We start from the raw sequence: 16496 nt of genomic DNA, 5'->3' as shown, positions 1-16496 counted from the left end.
CCACTGCTGACTTACCTCTGCGTAGTTTCATGTTTGATCATGTGTTAATATCAACCAAACAAGGGAATGGAGGCCTCAGGTTACATAGTTAGTGCAGAGCTGGGCTGATGTCAGATCCCTGTCTGCCACTCCAACATTTTCTCTCTTACCAGAGACAAGCAAGGAGACTTTGCCCCTAATTATCCTCTCAGATTCCTTTCTCCTTGTAGGTCCATTGGACTCTGCAGAAGCATCCCACTTGCTGATCTATGGCTTTTGCTCAGAGCTCCCCAGTGAAATGAAATCGAGCTGTGCTCTGCCCGACTGTGCCACCCAGCGAACGTCTCCCAGTTCTCTTTACCTATTTTCCTCCTAAAAACAAGGTGTTAAGTCTCAGGTCTTGCATGAGCCTTCCCGGTGCAGTTGGCAGGGGAAGAGCTGTCTTGACCAATGGGGATTGAGAAATGAGGCCAGAGACCTATGGCCCTGTTCCTGGAATAGTACACAACAGATGGCAAAGTTCCTCTTCGACGTGCTCCTGAGACCCGCCCCCCCCCCTTTGAAACGGCATGATAGGGGCTATATAAACACAGAAGTGCCCCATGGAGTGAAAGTATCCCTTCTACAGCTCCAATTTCCCACACTCAAACTATAATCTTAACCTAGATTGGTGGATCTTAACTCTAGCTTCACACCAGGATTGCCTGGGAAACATTTTAAAAGCACAGATGCCTGGGACCCAACTGCAAAGATTCTGACTTATAGGTCTATATATTTTAAGAACTGAATTATAGTCTGCTACTAGAATGGGCTCCACCTTTGTAGAAAATGATGGAGTCACAAACTACCGCCCACCTCTGTTCTTCTCTCATCTCACTCTGCTCAGTTCCTTCTCCCTTTTACCGTTCTCTTCTTTCCCACCTTTGACTTGGGGACCCCCAAGCACAATGGACTTGGCTTGGCCCCGTCAGGTCCAAAGCACCTGCTTCACTGGCTTTCCTGATACAACACCAATTGTTGAGGGCAGAGGCAGGACTGCGGCCAGAAGTGGACCCAACCACAGACCAGGACCTTCAAAAGCATCTAGTGCCTCCCCTGGGTTTACACATTGGAAAATTGAATTCAAGAGAAGGGAAGGGTCTCTCTCAAAACCACATAACTAGTATTAGAGTCAGATCCTCTGATTCTCTTAGTTTTATGTTATTTCTGTGAAGTTTCTTGAATCCCTTCCACCCAAGTGGTTGAAATCATGTTGTAAGATTGGCAGTTCCTGCCCTGTTATCTATGTATCTCCCCATCAGCCTGGAACAAAACCTTATTCCCTGACAAGAGTATTATCCTAGAGAGAAAGCTTTGGGGATTAATGTGTTGGGCCTTCATGCTTTGTGTTTCCATCCTTTTCTGGTTGTGCATTTCCTAATCCTATGAAACAACTGGACCTGCTCCGCAAGGCCACGGCTAAGCGTGGCTGCTTCAGCTTACCCAGAGGAAGCTGTTGTTAAACTGAGCTCGCCTGCCCTCTGCTGGCTCAAATGGTAGAAGACAACTTCATCTAAAATTTTAGGGCAGGATTGTATTCATTCCTTCATTTATTTCCTTCACCAACTTCTTTAAATCACCCACTATGCGGAGAGAACTGTGCTTGGTGCTAGGGCTGTAAAGAAGTACTCAGACAAAAACCTCTTCCTTCACACATTTGATTATGGAGCACTTTGTGCCAGACACTGTGTTGGGGATTCAGAGATGACCAAAACTCAATCCTTGGTTTTGAAAAAAGTCGCAATCTAGGAAATTATACAGATTACTATCTGAGCCATAGAATCAAACAATTAGTACTAGAAGGAACTTCAGACACTTTATAACCTGTGTTATAAAGGCTTCCCAGGCTTCCCAAATTAGGTCCTGGGCTCCCTGCACACAGGCCACAGGGACTGCAGAGGCAGGGGGACCCAGTGTGTGACAGGAATTCTATTTCATTGAACAGGTTTCTGCAATAAAGTTTCATAGAAACAAAGAGCTTGAAGGGGAAGCAAAGTTGGAAAAACGCATTTCTAATACAAACCATTCTCATATTTAACCTTAATACCCTCTAACCTCATGAACCTGTACTCATAATCAATGTCACATTTATAGCTGGTCTCAGAGTCACTGACCTAATCACCTTTTTGAACCCACATGGCAGTGAAATCTCACTCCCTTTGCAAGGTGCTTCCAAGAAGGTCTCACATGTGAGGGCTCCCTTGCCCCCAGGTCATCGCCAGTGTTGAGAACCTGTGAATGTGACCTTATTTTGCAGATATAATCAGTTCAGGATGTCAAGATGAGATCATCCTGGATTATCTGCATGGGCCCCAAATCCAAAGACAAGTGTACTTATTATTAAAAAATAATTATTTAAAGATCACCTAATATGCATCTAAATCTATATCAGTTATTTACTTATAACTATCTTGTTCTAGTGAATATTCAAATTAGTTTACAGGAGTAGATTTTTAAAATGCAAATTAGCAACTAGTAATTTGAGGTTCAAGATGGTGAACTCAGCCTGTGCACCCACCTATTTTGCAAACCTTCCAAACTCTGCAGGTTCCTCACTGGCATAATCAAATGCAAAGTAGGGAGAGAATAGGGTTTTACTTCAGGCTGATGGGGAGATACGTGAAAACAGTCTAAAGAATCAGAGTAAATGCCTCTCTCTCCCCTATGGACAACGTTACTACAAGAAACAATAAAACAAACAAACAAGCAAAACCTTAGAAACTCTCCAGCTTATATCCTCTACAAGACTTGTGAAGTTATTGCATGAATTTTTTTATATATTACATTAGGCAATGTAAAAGGAAAGAAACATTAGGCTGATAATGGATTTTTTTTCTACCTCAATAAATTCCAGAAGACATTGAAATAATGCCTACCAAGTTTTGAGAGAAAAAAAAAGATTGTTATGATAAAAAGTAATACTTGGCCAATCTATTTAGGGGGAATAAGAGCAAAAAAAGGCCATTCTCAGATAGGCAGACCAGTCACATACTCTCTCTCTCTCTGAAAATATTACTCACAAAAGTAAGAAAGGAAGAGAATAAATCAAAATAAAGAACTCAAAAGTGGAGTCGTCTTATATAAACATGGTGAGGAGAAGAAGTAAACCTATATGATTTAAGAGTTGATTATTCAATTAATATTATGAAACATAACGCATTTGTCTAATATAATTCTTGAAAGAGAGTGTATGAGCTATCAAGTATTTTATTAATTTATTTATAAAATACTAGATTATTCTAACAAAACTAGAAATCCGAGTTGACAGGAAAGAGGGTATGTGAAATTCTTCCCCATCTACCAAAAGAATTAATAACTTGTGAAACTTTCTTGAAATAGATATAAGAATGTGAACGAAAATGTATTTTCTAAAGATGCAGAGATAACCAGTATTAGAATAGACATTTGTTGTATAACTTTCTATGGGAAAACGATTTTTAAAAGTCTAACAATACTGTGAAATAAGTTTTTAAAGAACTAAGGAGCATTAAAACAGAAATAATTTTTATATGTGATGCTTTCCTCCCTAATTTCTAAATAAACTGCAAATATATTTTATTTCATTTTTATCCTAAGATTTAGAAACACCCATTTTAAATTTAAACACACGTGTCACTGAACAAAGTTGGATTTTTTGACTCATTGAAAAGAGGGAGGATGCCCTTGGGAACCATGAAGCATCTCAGTAAGAGGGTTTAGAGCAGGCACACTCTAGCACTGGGGCATGTGTCAGGTGAGGGAAGGCTGTAAGTGACTTTGCTCTGGATTGATGCTGTCAGAAAGTGGAGAATATTTTATGATTGGAAATCTTAATGATTCTTATCTAGAAGGTGAGAAGACAGAGAGGAAGCAAGCTGAAGCTGTGACTGGTAAGGTAGCAGCCCCTCATAGTGGCCGGAATAGGGGGTTGTAAGTCGTTTTTGTGGTTTGGACCTTGTTTGTGTTCTTATCTATATTCAGATGTGACTACGGAGTGGTCTTATGCTTGCCTTGATCTAGTATCATCCCAGAGTGGTCTGGTCTGAGGCTGCTGCTCAGTGGAGTTATGTTCAACAGGAGAGCACCATGGCATAGCTGGGAGTGCCAGGCCGGCTCTCAAGGCTGCTTTTCTCTTTCTCATCTTTCATATAAACACTTTGATATATGAACACACATACAGGGACTTCCCTGGTGGCGCAGTGGTTGAGAGTCCGCCTGCCGATGCAGGGGACGCGGGTTCGTGCCCCGGTCTGGGAAGATCCCACATGCTGCGGAGCGGCTGGGCCCGTGATCCATGGCCGCTGAGCCTGCGCGTCCGGAGCCTGTGCTCCGCAACGGGAGAGACCACAACGGTGAGAGGCCCGCGTACCGCAAAAGATCAAAACAAAACAAAAGAACACACACACACACATAAGCATACATAATCAAAAGTTTTATATATTTTATTTTATTAGGGACATTTACTCTTGTCTAAAGAACTACAATATGTATATAATGAATGTGGATAAATACGTATTTAAATCATAAGAAAGTAATTCACTTTTATTATAGAAACAAACAAAAAGGAATAAAAAAGCAAAACGGAAAATCGGCGGTACTCTGTTCTCAACTGAATTCAGCATACATGAACAATTAGGACCAGAAATAAATTGTCTACTTTCACTGATTATTCAATTAGTTAATTGACTTGATTTTCAGCATTAAATAAACAAATCTTTCTGTGTTGTTTGACCACAGTTATTAGTTTGGGGACTTGCAGCCCAAATTCTCCTTACCCACAGCACGCCTGAAGAGCTCATTCATTGCTATACCTAAAGACGAGAACTGAGACTGTTCTAGCTCCTTGAGTGTGAAAGAAAGATGGATGGAGAATGATCAGAAAGAGGGGGAGACTGAATGCTTCCTTTAATACATACATAGTGCCTAGTATAAAATATGTAGGCATTCAAATGTTTGTAGAAGACACAAGGGTAGGATTGCTGTTCAGCACTACCTTGTTTTGTTTTGTTTTTTTGATTTTAAAGACAAGTTCTAAAAATGATAATAAAATGTCTCTCATGCTCCCTCCTCACTCCTTACTTTACCTAACTCCAGCCCACCTTGCTTTTCTGCCCTCTTTCGCCAGTGCTGCCAGATTCCTCTTGGGCTCCATCCTGCTCTCTTCTGGTACTTGGTTGCTTACTCTTCCTGAGCATGAAATAAGCTATGTCTCTGGGTCTTCCTTTTTCTTCTCTCAGCCTGGGATGCCCTTGGCTCCCTATCAGCCCCATCCTTGACCCCCTGACCATTTCTACAAAACATACCCCTGCACGACTGGTCTAAGAAACCATCTCTGACCCTTCATCCCCAGGTATGACAAAGTTGTTCCCTTTCCTAGCATTGACTAGCATACACCGTGAGCCCTCCAAGTCAGGGACTATGTCTAATTATCTCTGTAATCCTAGAACTTAGGACAGACCAGGAATAAAATAGATCAGAGTAGATAGATGTTGACTTTTGGATGAAAATGGAAGGATAACAGCTGTATAACCATAGGATATCCTCCATGCAGTTTTTCCTGAATTGGTAATGGGTTTATATTGACTCACTCCACTGTATTGTTGGACTGGTGCCCAGATATCCTGAGTCTCAGCACAAATTCCTTTCCATGCATCACTGTCCACTTCATCAGGTACTCTGCAAGCAACCGCCAACCAGCAATCGGCACAAGCCATATACGCTTACTCAGCGGTATAAAATCAGCACAAAGACACGCACAAGGGTTATAGGGCACTGCCTTCTTGTAATACCTATAACTCAGATGCAGTTACAGGATATACACAGGAACAAAAGAATAAGAATAGTAAGACAGGGCCTCTCTTGACAGCTCACGTAGGCCTCATGAGAGACGAGGAACAAATATTCACTCCACATCACAGGGACAAACGTCCATGCCCGCAGGGTTAACCTCACACCAAGTATCGACAAAAGTTCTCTCCTCAACCTCTTGTCAGCCATCCTGGCAGACAGTTTTTGCACATCTTTCAGACGTTTCTGTTTCCAGGTTTCTAGAAGTCCAGTTTCCCCCCCTGTCTTCAGATGCTGGCCTGAAGTCCAGCTGTCATCCAGATGTTAGTGGGGGCCTCTGCCCTCTGGCAAAGTGTTTCTTGAGTCCTTCTCAATAAATGGTATGTATTGTTAGTATCTGGAAATGAGGTGTGCCCGGCTAATGAGACTAAGTTTTATCCACTAGCAGGAAAGAGCACAAGCAGGGGAGAAAGCCGATCATATCCAATTATTAGAAAATCACCCCAGGATAGTGGTAGTGCGGAGGGTGGGCTGTAGCAGGGGAGGCTACAGGCATGACAATATTGAAGGAGGCTGCAGAGGCAAGGGACACAAATGATGAGTTTGGGCAGCAGGAAGTGGGAAGGAAAGAAAGAAGATCAACCTCAGAGGTATTTGGGAAGAACATTCAACAGGGCATGGTGACCGATTCGTGCGGGATAGGGTAGGGTGGTGAGAGAGGTCAGGAGACACCTCCCAGATTTCTGAAGTAAGAGCAGCAAACAGGATGGCAAAATGATGAGATCAGCTTTGGTCATGCTGAGGGATCTCCCAGCGGACAGGTCAATCGGTCTGTGGGTCTGGAACTCAGTAGAAATACTTAGAGGAGCTATAAGGACTGGGAGTTCATAGGCAGTAGAAACCTAAGTCATGGCGGGTGTATGTAACAGAGAGCAAACCAGCAAGGGGAGAGAATCTCAGGGAACACCAGCACGTAAGGGATGCTGAGAGAATGAATATCATCACAGCAGAGAGGAAACCGAAGTGGGAGACCTAAGAGGGCGTCTCCCTCCTTGACCCGGAACCTTCAAGGAGGGAGTGTAAAAGGCAGCAGCGAGACCAGGTGAGATAGAGATGATTTGGCAATGGGGGGGCGGGGTGACAGTTTTAGGGACATGGAAATGAGACTTCCACGAGCTAAGGAGTAAATAAGAAGTAGAGATAAATATAATCTACTCTTTGAGAAACTGGGCTTTGAAGGAATTAAAAAATGCCTGGCAATAGTCAAAAGGGAAGTGAAGGCAGTGAGGGGGTCATTGGAGTTAAATATGAAGAAGACACGGGTATATTTATATACTGAAAAGAAGTGGCTGCTGAAGGAGACGTTCACTTTCCGGAATTTTTCTCAGATCTCATCTCATTTCACCTACTCTATCCCCCCCCACCCCCACTCTATTTTCAGTGGCTCTTCATCCCTCAACCCCCAGGCCCACCGCAGAGGCCTCACCTTTGCTGACCCACCTGAGGCCTGACCCTCCCCCTGACACAATCCGAGCAGTCTACCCTTAACCTTATACCCCACCATTTCAGTAAGAGGTGCTGCTGGTACTGCTTCATCAAGCTGGGAGCGGTTGGAGACCTCTGGAACCCTCCTGATACCCGGCCTGCTGACATTCCTCTTCCCAGGAGCCACCATATGTCTGCAGTTGAACAACACCCTGTGAGGCACACGCTCTACACGGGCCCAGCTGAGTATCCTCTGTAGCTGGCGGAGATGAACACAACCCCACACGCCCACTGGTTCACAAACACACCAGCCTGATCCTCTTCCTGCGCCTCTACTGCACCCAGTCCCTAGAGGAATCCGGACAAGTCACCAGAAGCTCCCTGCCAAAGCCAGAGAAGAGTAAAGCCAGCCTGCACATAAGCGGACAGGTGGGACACAGTGTCCAAAGCAGTCCGTCTCTGGAAACACATCCAGGCAAACACACCACCAGACAAACGCACCACCTTGAACTTCATCTTCAGTTTTCAGGTCTCACTTGGGGCAGAAACTCTAAAGATGAGCTATAGAAAGGTGTGAATGTCAGAGAACAATTAGGGGTGTGAATGGGACACTTTCTTTTCCTACTCCAGATAATAGTAAGCACAGGGTCATCTGATGTCAGTCCATGAATCAAATTGCCCAAGTCACAGCTATGCCTGAGGGAACAGGCACAGCAAATACGTTCTCCCTCATGGGGCAGTCTCATGGACTGGGCAAGGGGGAGGGGCTGGGAGACAGGCGCTGTCTCCACTGCTCATGTTTCCGCTTGATCATCGCACCCCCTGAATGGAGACACACAGCCCCACCGTCACCTGGAGGATCCCAGATCTGCCTCATCTGCCCTTTCCCTCAGCATCCCCAGGATCTGGGACAGCTATAGAATCTTCTACAAGGTATTTTCATATAGGAGGGCAATATCACACCTGATACTGCATCATGTGTAAGTAGTGGTGCCACAGCTCACACATTTCTGCAGAGCACAGGAATATATTCTCCAGGCCCCAAACCAAGACACACACACACACACACACACACACACACACACAGCCATCCTCTTGTGGTGAATTTCTACAACTCTTCCTTCCCAGGAAATAAATTTAGGCAACACTGGGACTCATAGATTCTAATCAACTTACAGAGCACAGAGGCTACATATTTATTTGTGTATCTATACCCCACCCCACCTGTCCCTGCCCCCAGAAGGCTTCAGGCTGTGCCTTTAAACCTGTACCCACCTCTTATTTTATGAGACAAAATACATTGAAGTGGGAATTTCAAGTTCTAGACCAGTGCTATTCAATAGAAATTTCTGTGAATATGTTCTATACCTGCACAGTACAATATGGTTACCAGTAGCCACTACTAGATACATGGCTTGATACATGATACCTGATATATGGCTGGTACCATTGAGGAACAGAATTTTTCATTTTATTTTAATTAATTTAAATTTAGCCACACATGGCTAATGGCTAACATATTGGACAGTGCAGCTCTAAATAATTCCAGACAAACAGATTCTAACACCAGAGTAAAAAAATGAAGGTTTTCAGAATGGTGGGAGCTGGCTCTCAAGGAGAGGGACGGGTCAAGACGCGCTGAATATTGATTGAAGCTGCTTTGGGTGGGCCACTGCCCGCCCCAAGGGGAACCATGGTAGGATGCTCAGAAGCAGCTGAAGATGAGCTTGAGAATCAGGCAGGGACAAGACGCGTCCTAATGGGGTCCTAATGGGGTCCTAATGGGGTATGGGATACGGAAATGAAGCAAAAGGAGGTGTAGAGATGGAGGTGGAGGAGGTGCAGGGAAGAGATACCTCCCTGTGAGATAACTACTAACACCAGGCCTGGAGAGTTCTAAATCCACCTTAGTCCCTTCTCCCCGTGCCCCCATCACTGTAAATTTTAATGGAAGGATCATTAAATATCTCCTAGAGCAACCCACATTCTGCAGAGTAATAAACTGAGGTCCAAAGAGGTGACTGGGCTGTCCAGCGTTATATATTTAATCTGTAGCAGAATCAGGACCACAACCGCATCCCCACTCTCACCCCCACGCACCCTCCTCCCACCCTCAACCAGCTCCACTACAAAAAGGTCGAGCTTCGGAAGGAGAACTGCAGGTAGACAATGAGCAGGCACAGTGAGGCCCAGAAGAGGCCCCAGCGAAGGGAGAAGAAGTTGTAGCCCGATGCCTCCTGGGCCCGTGGCTTGGAGGCACCGGAGAAGGTCACGTCCTCCTCCAGCAGCTTCTCGCTGGGCTTCCAGTGCACGATGCCCTCCTGACAGGCCTCGCAGAACTCGCTGCGGTGAGGCCCGCCATCCCGGCGGCCGGCCACGTGGATGCGGTACTGGCCGCCGTGCTCCCCGTAGCACTGCTCGTGCAGGCTGGTGATGAGGTTGTCCACCAGGCTCTCGATGTTCACCTCCAGCATGCTCGACTCGTCCAGCCGCGCCATGCCACACTCGTAGCACAGCTGCTTGAAGACGCACATGCGCACCGAGCCTGCCCGCTGGGCGCGGTCCAGGTACATGTGGAAGAGGATGACCACGTGGGGCGACTGCCAGGTGTGCCAGCACCAGGAGCAGTGGAACCTGCGGGGGAGGGAGGCAGGGATGGAGAAGGTGGGCCTCCCTCCCAGCCACAGCCGGCCTGGAGGAGCCTGGAAAGGAGGAGCCCTGTGTGCCTATACCTGGAAGTTGAGGCGGAGTGTTTACCGCCCCGGGGGTACATTAGTGCCTGAGCAGGTGTCTCAGCCTCCTCCTGGTGAGCTGCCCTCGGCCTGGAGCAGCATCCTCAGGAGCCAGATGCTGGAGCCATCTGGCTTCCAGCAGAGCTCTCCGCCTGCCTCCTGCGGGCCCTCCCCTGGCCTTTGTCCCCCCCAAGCCTAATGCACTCAGGACATGGGTCTGGATGCTGCACGGGGTCACTCCCCCCAATCTGGGCCTTATTTCTCATCTGTGAAATGCGGATAATTGTGTCCAATAAGCATCCTACTGCTCAGACCTCCCATGACTCTGATAAGGGGGATGACCACACATCTCACTCATGCATCCTGTCTATTCTGGGGCAAAGAAATGCCTCTAGCTGTCCCAAGCACAGATCACCAAGAACCCACCGGATGGACAGGTGGATGGGTGGCGCACCAGCAGGGGGAGGACTACAGAGTTTGGTCCCTGCACCTTCACAAAGAACACTCTCCTGTCCCTTGACAAATCATCCCTAGATCCCACTGCAGGCCCACAGAAGAGACTGGAAAGGTGTATCCTGGTGTGCATCCCCCTCCACACACACACACACACACATGTACATTTATGTACACACAGGCCACTTTGTCTAACCTGGGCCCCTTCGAGTTCCAGCCTCAGGAAACATGGAGGGAAGTGGCCCGGGACGCATATGGCCTAGGCTTCATCTCAGCCCCCACCCAGTGCTGGCACCCCTTCAGTGGCAGAGAACTCATTACGTCCAGTGGCTGTTCCTTCCATCCCTGAGATAAAGCTCTTCCAGGCCCCTGTTACCAAGGCTTTACAGGCAGTCCAGGGTCCACTGGGTTGAGTCTGCCCTCACTGCTAACCCTCTATGGGATCCCTATTGACGGCCCTGAAGGACCTCTGATGATGAACTCAGTTCAGTCCAACAGACACCACCCAGCACCTACTGTAAGCCAAGCACCACGCAGCGCAGCGGGGTGGAGATGAAGCCAAGCCTGGCCCTGAGCCCTGGGGCCCACAGACAACATAAGCGCAGCACAGGACCCAGTGCAGCCCAAGGCAGGATTGGCAGGCCAGAGCATCCTGATTGGTCCTGAGCCAGAAGGGGAGTGTCCCCCTCCATCCTGGCTCCCTGTGCTAGGCCAGAGCTGCAGGGCACCAGGGTTACAATGCTTACAGGTAGGGTGAGCCTCTGCACAGAATATGCACAAGGGTGATGCCTCTCCAGCCCTGCCTGAGGCCAGCTGGGAGCCACAGATCACCAGCCAGGAATAGGACCAGCTGATCCCTGAGGCAAGAGGAGCCACGAGCCTACGAAGCTCAGCCCCAAACCCCTGGACCCCTGCACCTGAGTTTCCAACCCTTTGCACCCCTCCCACCAGCCAGCCCGGAGCTTCACATCTTCAGTCCCCTCCTTCTGCACCTCTTTAAATCAAGCCAATCCAGAGATGTTTCCCCTCCCTCAAGCCACACCTCAGATCTTAAATCTCAAAGCATCAGACCTAGTAGGAAGGGACCTTAGGATATCTAGTCAAACTTTTATTTCATTGAGAGAAAGAGCCCTCTGCACACACAGCTAGTCAGAGACAGAGCCGAGACCCAGCCTGTAACGGGTGCCCAAAAGATGTCTCTTGAATGGATTTGAATTGAAATGAACCAAACAACCTCTGCCTCTCTGACTTTTGTCCCAAAGGCAAGTTCACTCTAGTATTTGCAGTTCTTGGGGCAGGAGTACAGGTGTAAGCTCCTCACCCACGGCCTGCCTCCTTCTGTTCCCACCGCCAGCACAAGGAACTTAGCATGAAAGCATGTGTGAACAGCCCAGTCTGTGTGTCCACACCCCCAGGACACAGCCCCCTGTTGCCCTCCCCAGGGGCCTAGGGCTACTGTCTGTCCTTGATTCAATGGACCCAGGGAAGAGGCCCATACAGATCCTGGAGATGAGCTTGAGGCAGCTTGGGCAGTGAATTCTGAGGCCCCACCCCCAAGCCAGGCTCTAGAAGAGGTAGAGGCTTCAGATGGACGTCTTGACCTCAAGGACTCCTTGCTTTATGATAGACATGCAGCTCCTATAATGTATGTGATGCTGGGCCATAAGGACCTACCAAACTCCTGCCCAAAGCTTTTTGTCACAGACCTATATGTAAAAGAACTGGAAGGGACTTGATTGATCACCTAAGGCCAACTCTCTAGTTTTGCAAATGTGAAAACTGAGACCGCGCAGGGAAAAGGACTTGCCCAGGTTCACACTTAGTTAGCTGCAGAGCCAGTTTCTAGAACATGGCAGGTGGACAACAAGTGTTTTTTGTATTCAAATCTAATTGCACTGAGTTGACTGAACGGACCTAGGACCAGAGCTAAGGCTTTCCCCAGTGGACCTCACGGCCTCCTCCACTCAGTTCCTACCAATCTTTAACAAATTATGAAAATATGAAAACATTTAAAATGTCAGAGATTGCAGAAGCATTGAAGAATTACAGTTCTTTATTTACCATGGAAAACCCAGACCCAAAGACAGAATACAATTTGTCAGGGGCGTCCAGGAGTCAGTGGTACAGCTGGGACTAGAACCGAGGCTGGTTCGACGCACCTGGCAGTTCCTTCTCTGCCCCCTAGCCTGAGTTGACCCCCGGATGGGGCTCCACGTATCTCTGCCTCCCCTTGGAAGGTGCCCCCAGGGCTGTGCCGCAGGGCTCTCCGCAGCCCGCCACAACCTTCCTCTTACCTGCCGGAGGCATGCTGCTCCAGGTACTGCTTCCAGCCGGGGGCCAGCTCATTGGGCTTGAGGTTGGGGTCTATGATGAGCTCCCAGCTGTCGGCCGGCTTGGCCGCCTCCGTCTTCTCATAGAAGACTTTCTTCCACTCGCGCGTGGTCAGGCTAGTACACACGGTCCTGCTGGCAGGGCTGGAAGTTTGAGCTCAACCTGAGTGAGAACACAGAAGATGGCCAGGTAGGTGCAGGGCAGTGCAGTCCGTGAGGTCTGAAAATCCTCCTTGACAGGACCAGAAGGAAACAGGACTGAGCAACTTCCTTTGTCACCTGGAACCTGTTACCATGGCAGCTGGAGCCGGGGCTGGGGAGGAAGGAAGTCCCAAAGGAGCGTTCCAGGGCCCCGAGCTAGGCTGGGGGAGCAGGGCTGGGCAGTGACATAAGTGCAGCAAGCAGTACACGCTGACCCAGGCCTCCAGGAGTCTCCAGGAGGCAAGGACAATTCGCTTCACGCCTACTGTTCTTCCAGGCATTCTCCACTTCATGTGCTGTGGTGACTGTGACACCCTAGGGGACCAAGGAGAAACAAGGATGGGGAAATGCCCCCTGATGTGCTGGGACCATCATTTACTGTGTGCCAAGTACTAGCCCCTTGACCTGTGTGCTGGCCAAGGCGGGGATCATTCTCTCCTTCATCCAGATCAGGAAGCTGAGGTTTACACACCTCTAAGTGGTTCATCCATGATTCAGATTCAGGCCTTCCAAACCCAAACTCGTATGTTCATTTACTGCAGTACTATTGCGCTCCTGACACGCGCGGTTCCCTTGCTTGGGGAGCTCGCAGACCAGTTGGCGAGACAGAATGTAACTTCATGTGCTGTGAGAAGCACAGTAATAACAATGTAGATTCATAAAGTCCTAGAACCGTCAGAGCTCCTGTTTGGTTCCTGGTCCCAGGCAGCTGCTGGGGGAGCAAGCTGGTGCTGTGCGGACGGCTGCTGCCTCCTCCATTGCTCCTGAAAGAGGCAGGTGATAGGGTGCCCACAGCTCCCTGATGCCCAGTTTAAATCCTTTAGGAACTAGAAGGGAACTTGGCTCCAAATTTGCATAATCCAGCTGCAGGCACAGTCCGCGGTGAGAGGCAGCCTCAGCAGGGAAAAGACCAGGTGACTTGGCAGCTGCTCCCAGCTCTGCCCCGAGGTCTGTGCCATCCTCGGATCCAATCATTTCCCGCAGTGGAGCTCAGTCTTCTCACGCACACAGGGGAGGCCATGCTAGCTAACATCTAAGGGCTCTCCTGGCTGCAATCATCTTACGGTTCTTCAACCCGGAAATCGGACCACAGAGCGAAGAGCGTGCAGCCTTAAAACGGGCGGTACCTGCCTCCCAGTGCTGTTCGCCTAGGGAGGGGCCAGGAGGAACACCATTGGAACCTTTCTTGGAAGGGGGAAGTGTCCTCCACTAGCTGTGTGCAGAAGACCTCAGAAAGGACACAAGTCTGTCTTAGAGCCCTTGACTGAGAGCACTAGAAAGGCCATTTATTTATTTATCTTTTTAGCACTCAGACACAGCTTTGCTTTATTTATTTATGTATTTTTTCCCACACACACACTGTATTTTATTTTTACAAGAGATAATAAACTGACACCAAGCATTGTAAATGGAGGCCATTTTTTTTTTTTTTTTTTTTTCGGTACGCCGGCCTCTCACTGCTGTGGCCTCTCCCGTTGCGGAGCACAGGCTCCGGACGCGCAGGCTCAGCGGCCATGGCTCACGGGCCCAGCCGCTCCGCGGCATGTGGGATCTTCCCAGACCGGGGCACGAACCCGCGTCCCCTGCATCGGCAGGCGGACTCTCAACCACTGCGCCACCAGGAAAGCCCCTATTTTTAAAAATCTGATTTCCTCATTGTACTCCTCATCTCTTACCTGAAACCTCCTGACCCTGAATTAAGACAGCTCAGGCCCACAAATGGGGAATTAGTCGGCCAAGGAAATTACTGGCCTCAGGACCGGGCTGCTCACTCCTTGCTCACTCCCCCTCAGCAGTCAGTTTCCAGCCAGGAGAGATGGGGGTTCCCGTGAGTTCCTGGGAACCGAACCAACTGAGGAGCTTATGGCCCAGTCAGGAGTGAATCTCTGGGAGACATTGTGTCATTGTTCCCAGAACAAATGACAATGAAAAAAACCCTAAAAGATAGCGGGTGGAATTGTCAGGGTTTACCTGCTTGCTTTTGCTCAAATGGTGCAACCCCCTTAGGCCTAGAATCAGACTTAATTTGAGTGGGAGCTGTCTCAGAAGAGACCAGTTGTCATCTTTCTGTGCCACCGCCCTGCTTTCTCTCAAGAAGAAACGCTTGCTATACAATCAGTGAGCACAATTACAGCCTCACTTTTCTACACATGGGTTGCTCCAGGAATCCCGGGGTAAGAGCTCACTAATGTATACATGTGTGTAGCTGTGGCCACACCACACACTGGCAGCTTCACTACGCATTGCTGCCATATTTTTTAATCCAGATAATACTTCAAAACATAAAGGAATCTGTATTCCTTTATAAAATTAAACACTATGTGCCTGTATTCTGCAAACAAAATTGGCAAACGGGTGGGGGATGAAAGAACCATTCCCCCTCTCCAATCTGGAAAGTAGGTCAATAAATACCTTTGTAAAATAATCATTATTTATATGTTACTTCTTAGAATAATAAGGAATGTCAATGGGGAACCTAAAAATAAAAGTAATGAAGAGTGAGGGAGGTGAACAGATATCCCTGGGGGCTTTTGAAAACTCTATGTACCCTTACCCCAGAGATTTCAATACATGGTCTTGAGGGGGATATACCCCCTCCACACATTCTGGTTCTGGAAAGACACCCTCATTGACAGCCATTGTTACTGATGGGAATATGTTGTCCCACAGGCATCTTGGTGCCAAAAAAGAGAAAGAAAAATGAAGGTTGGGTAAAACTGAGATAGTGGTTCAGGATATTTCTTTACTTAGAAACAAATCCAGGGGAAATGCAAGCTGAGTCCTGTCTTCTCTTTCTCCACAATTCAAGGAACCAAGGAAGGTGCTACAGGGCAAAGCAAAGGTCCCAGGGGGAATCTTTTCACTAGCGGTTAGGATGGCCTCTCCATCCCCAAGACGCAGTGCTCAGAGTCAGCATGGTCCAAGCTCCACTCTGGGCGAGAGGTGACCTCTGAGTGTCAGGGCATTCACATGGTCAGACCAGCCCACAGCTCTCAAACAGTGTGTGTAGTGAAACACCCTCTGGGGAAGATTTCACGCCTCTCTGTTATCAGTTGGCAGCAGACAGGACAAGAGCAGGCAGGCAAGATTCTATTCCTGCTGGTTTTCAAAAGTCCAAATTCTATGGGCCATGCTTCCTAGGCAGCCCAAAGTCTGTATTAAGGGTGGCCATACCTACTGTCACTTTTTTTCAGGGCCTTTTTATGTTAGGCAGAGATTCGGTGAAGAATTGTCACACTATCTATGGGAAGAACACAAATAAAAAGAGGGAGGTGGGAGCAGGGGGCGCTCTACACAAGGAAAAAAAAAAAAAAGAGGATGGGGTTTGAATAAGTGAGTTAGTGGTTCAGGAAGGAAGACTATAGAATTCTCTGCTGAAAAGAGACAGTCGGACTCAGAAGATCTGGAGATGCTTTCAGCAGGTGCAGCCAGTGCTGACTTCTGTCCAATAAGTAGAGGGCCTCCGTCAGAGTCCCCTAACTATACTGAGAACCTGTCAGTTTCTGATGAG

General features: G+C 48.0%; 1 protein-coding gene across 1 annotated transcript; it reads right to left on the bottom strand.

Annotated features, from left to right (window-relative positions):
- Positions 1–9395: 9395 nt before the first annotated feature.
- Positions 9396–13266, bottom strand: LOC114890303 (receptor-transporting protein 2-like). The gene is given in 4 exon segments (XM_029213729.1): positions 9396–9903; positions 12749–12939; positions 12941–13016; positions 13064–13266. Coding segments are annotated over 4 exon segments (978 nt in total).
- Between the last annotated feature and the right edge of the window lie 3230 nt (positions 13267–16496).

This window comes from Monodon monoceros, unplaced genomic scaffold (assembly GCF_005190385.1).
Source record: "Monodon monoceros isolate NGI ecotype Baffin Bay Population unplaced genomic scaffold, NGI_Narwhal_1 Super_Scaffold_11, whole genome shotgun sequence".
NCBI classification, from domain to species: Eukaryota; Metazoa; Chordata; class Mammalia; order Artiodactyla; family Monodontidae; genus Monodon; species Monodon monoceros.
Note: the sequence above shows the minus strand (reverse complement) of the source record. Positions and strands in the feature narration are given on the sequence as shown.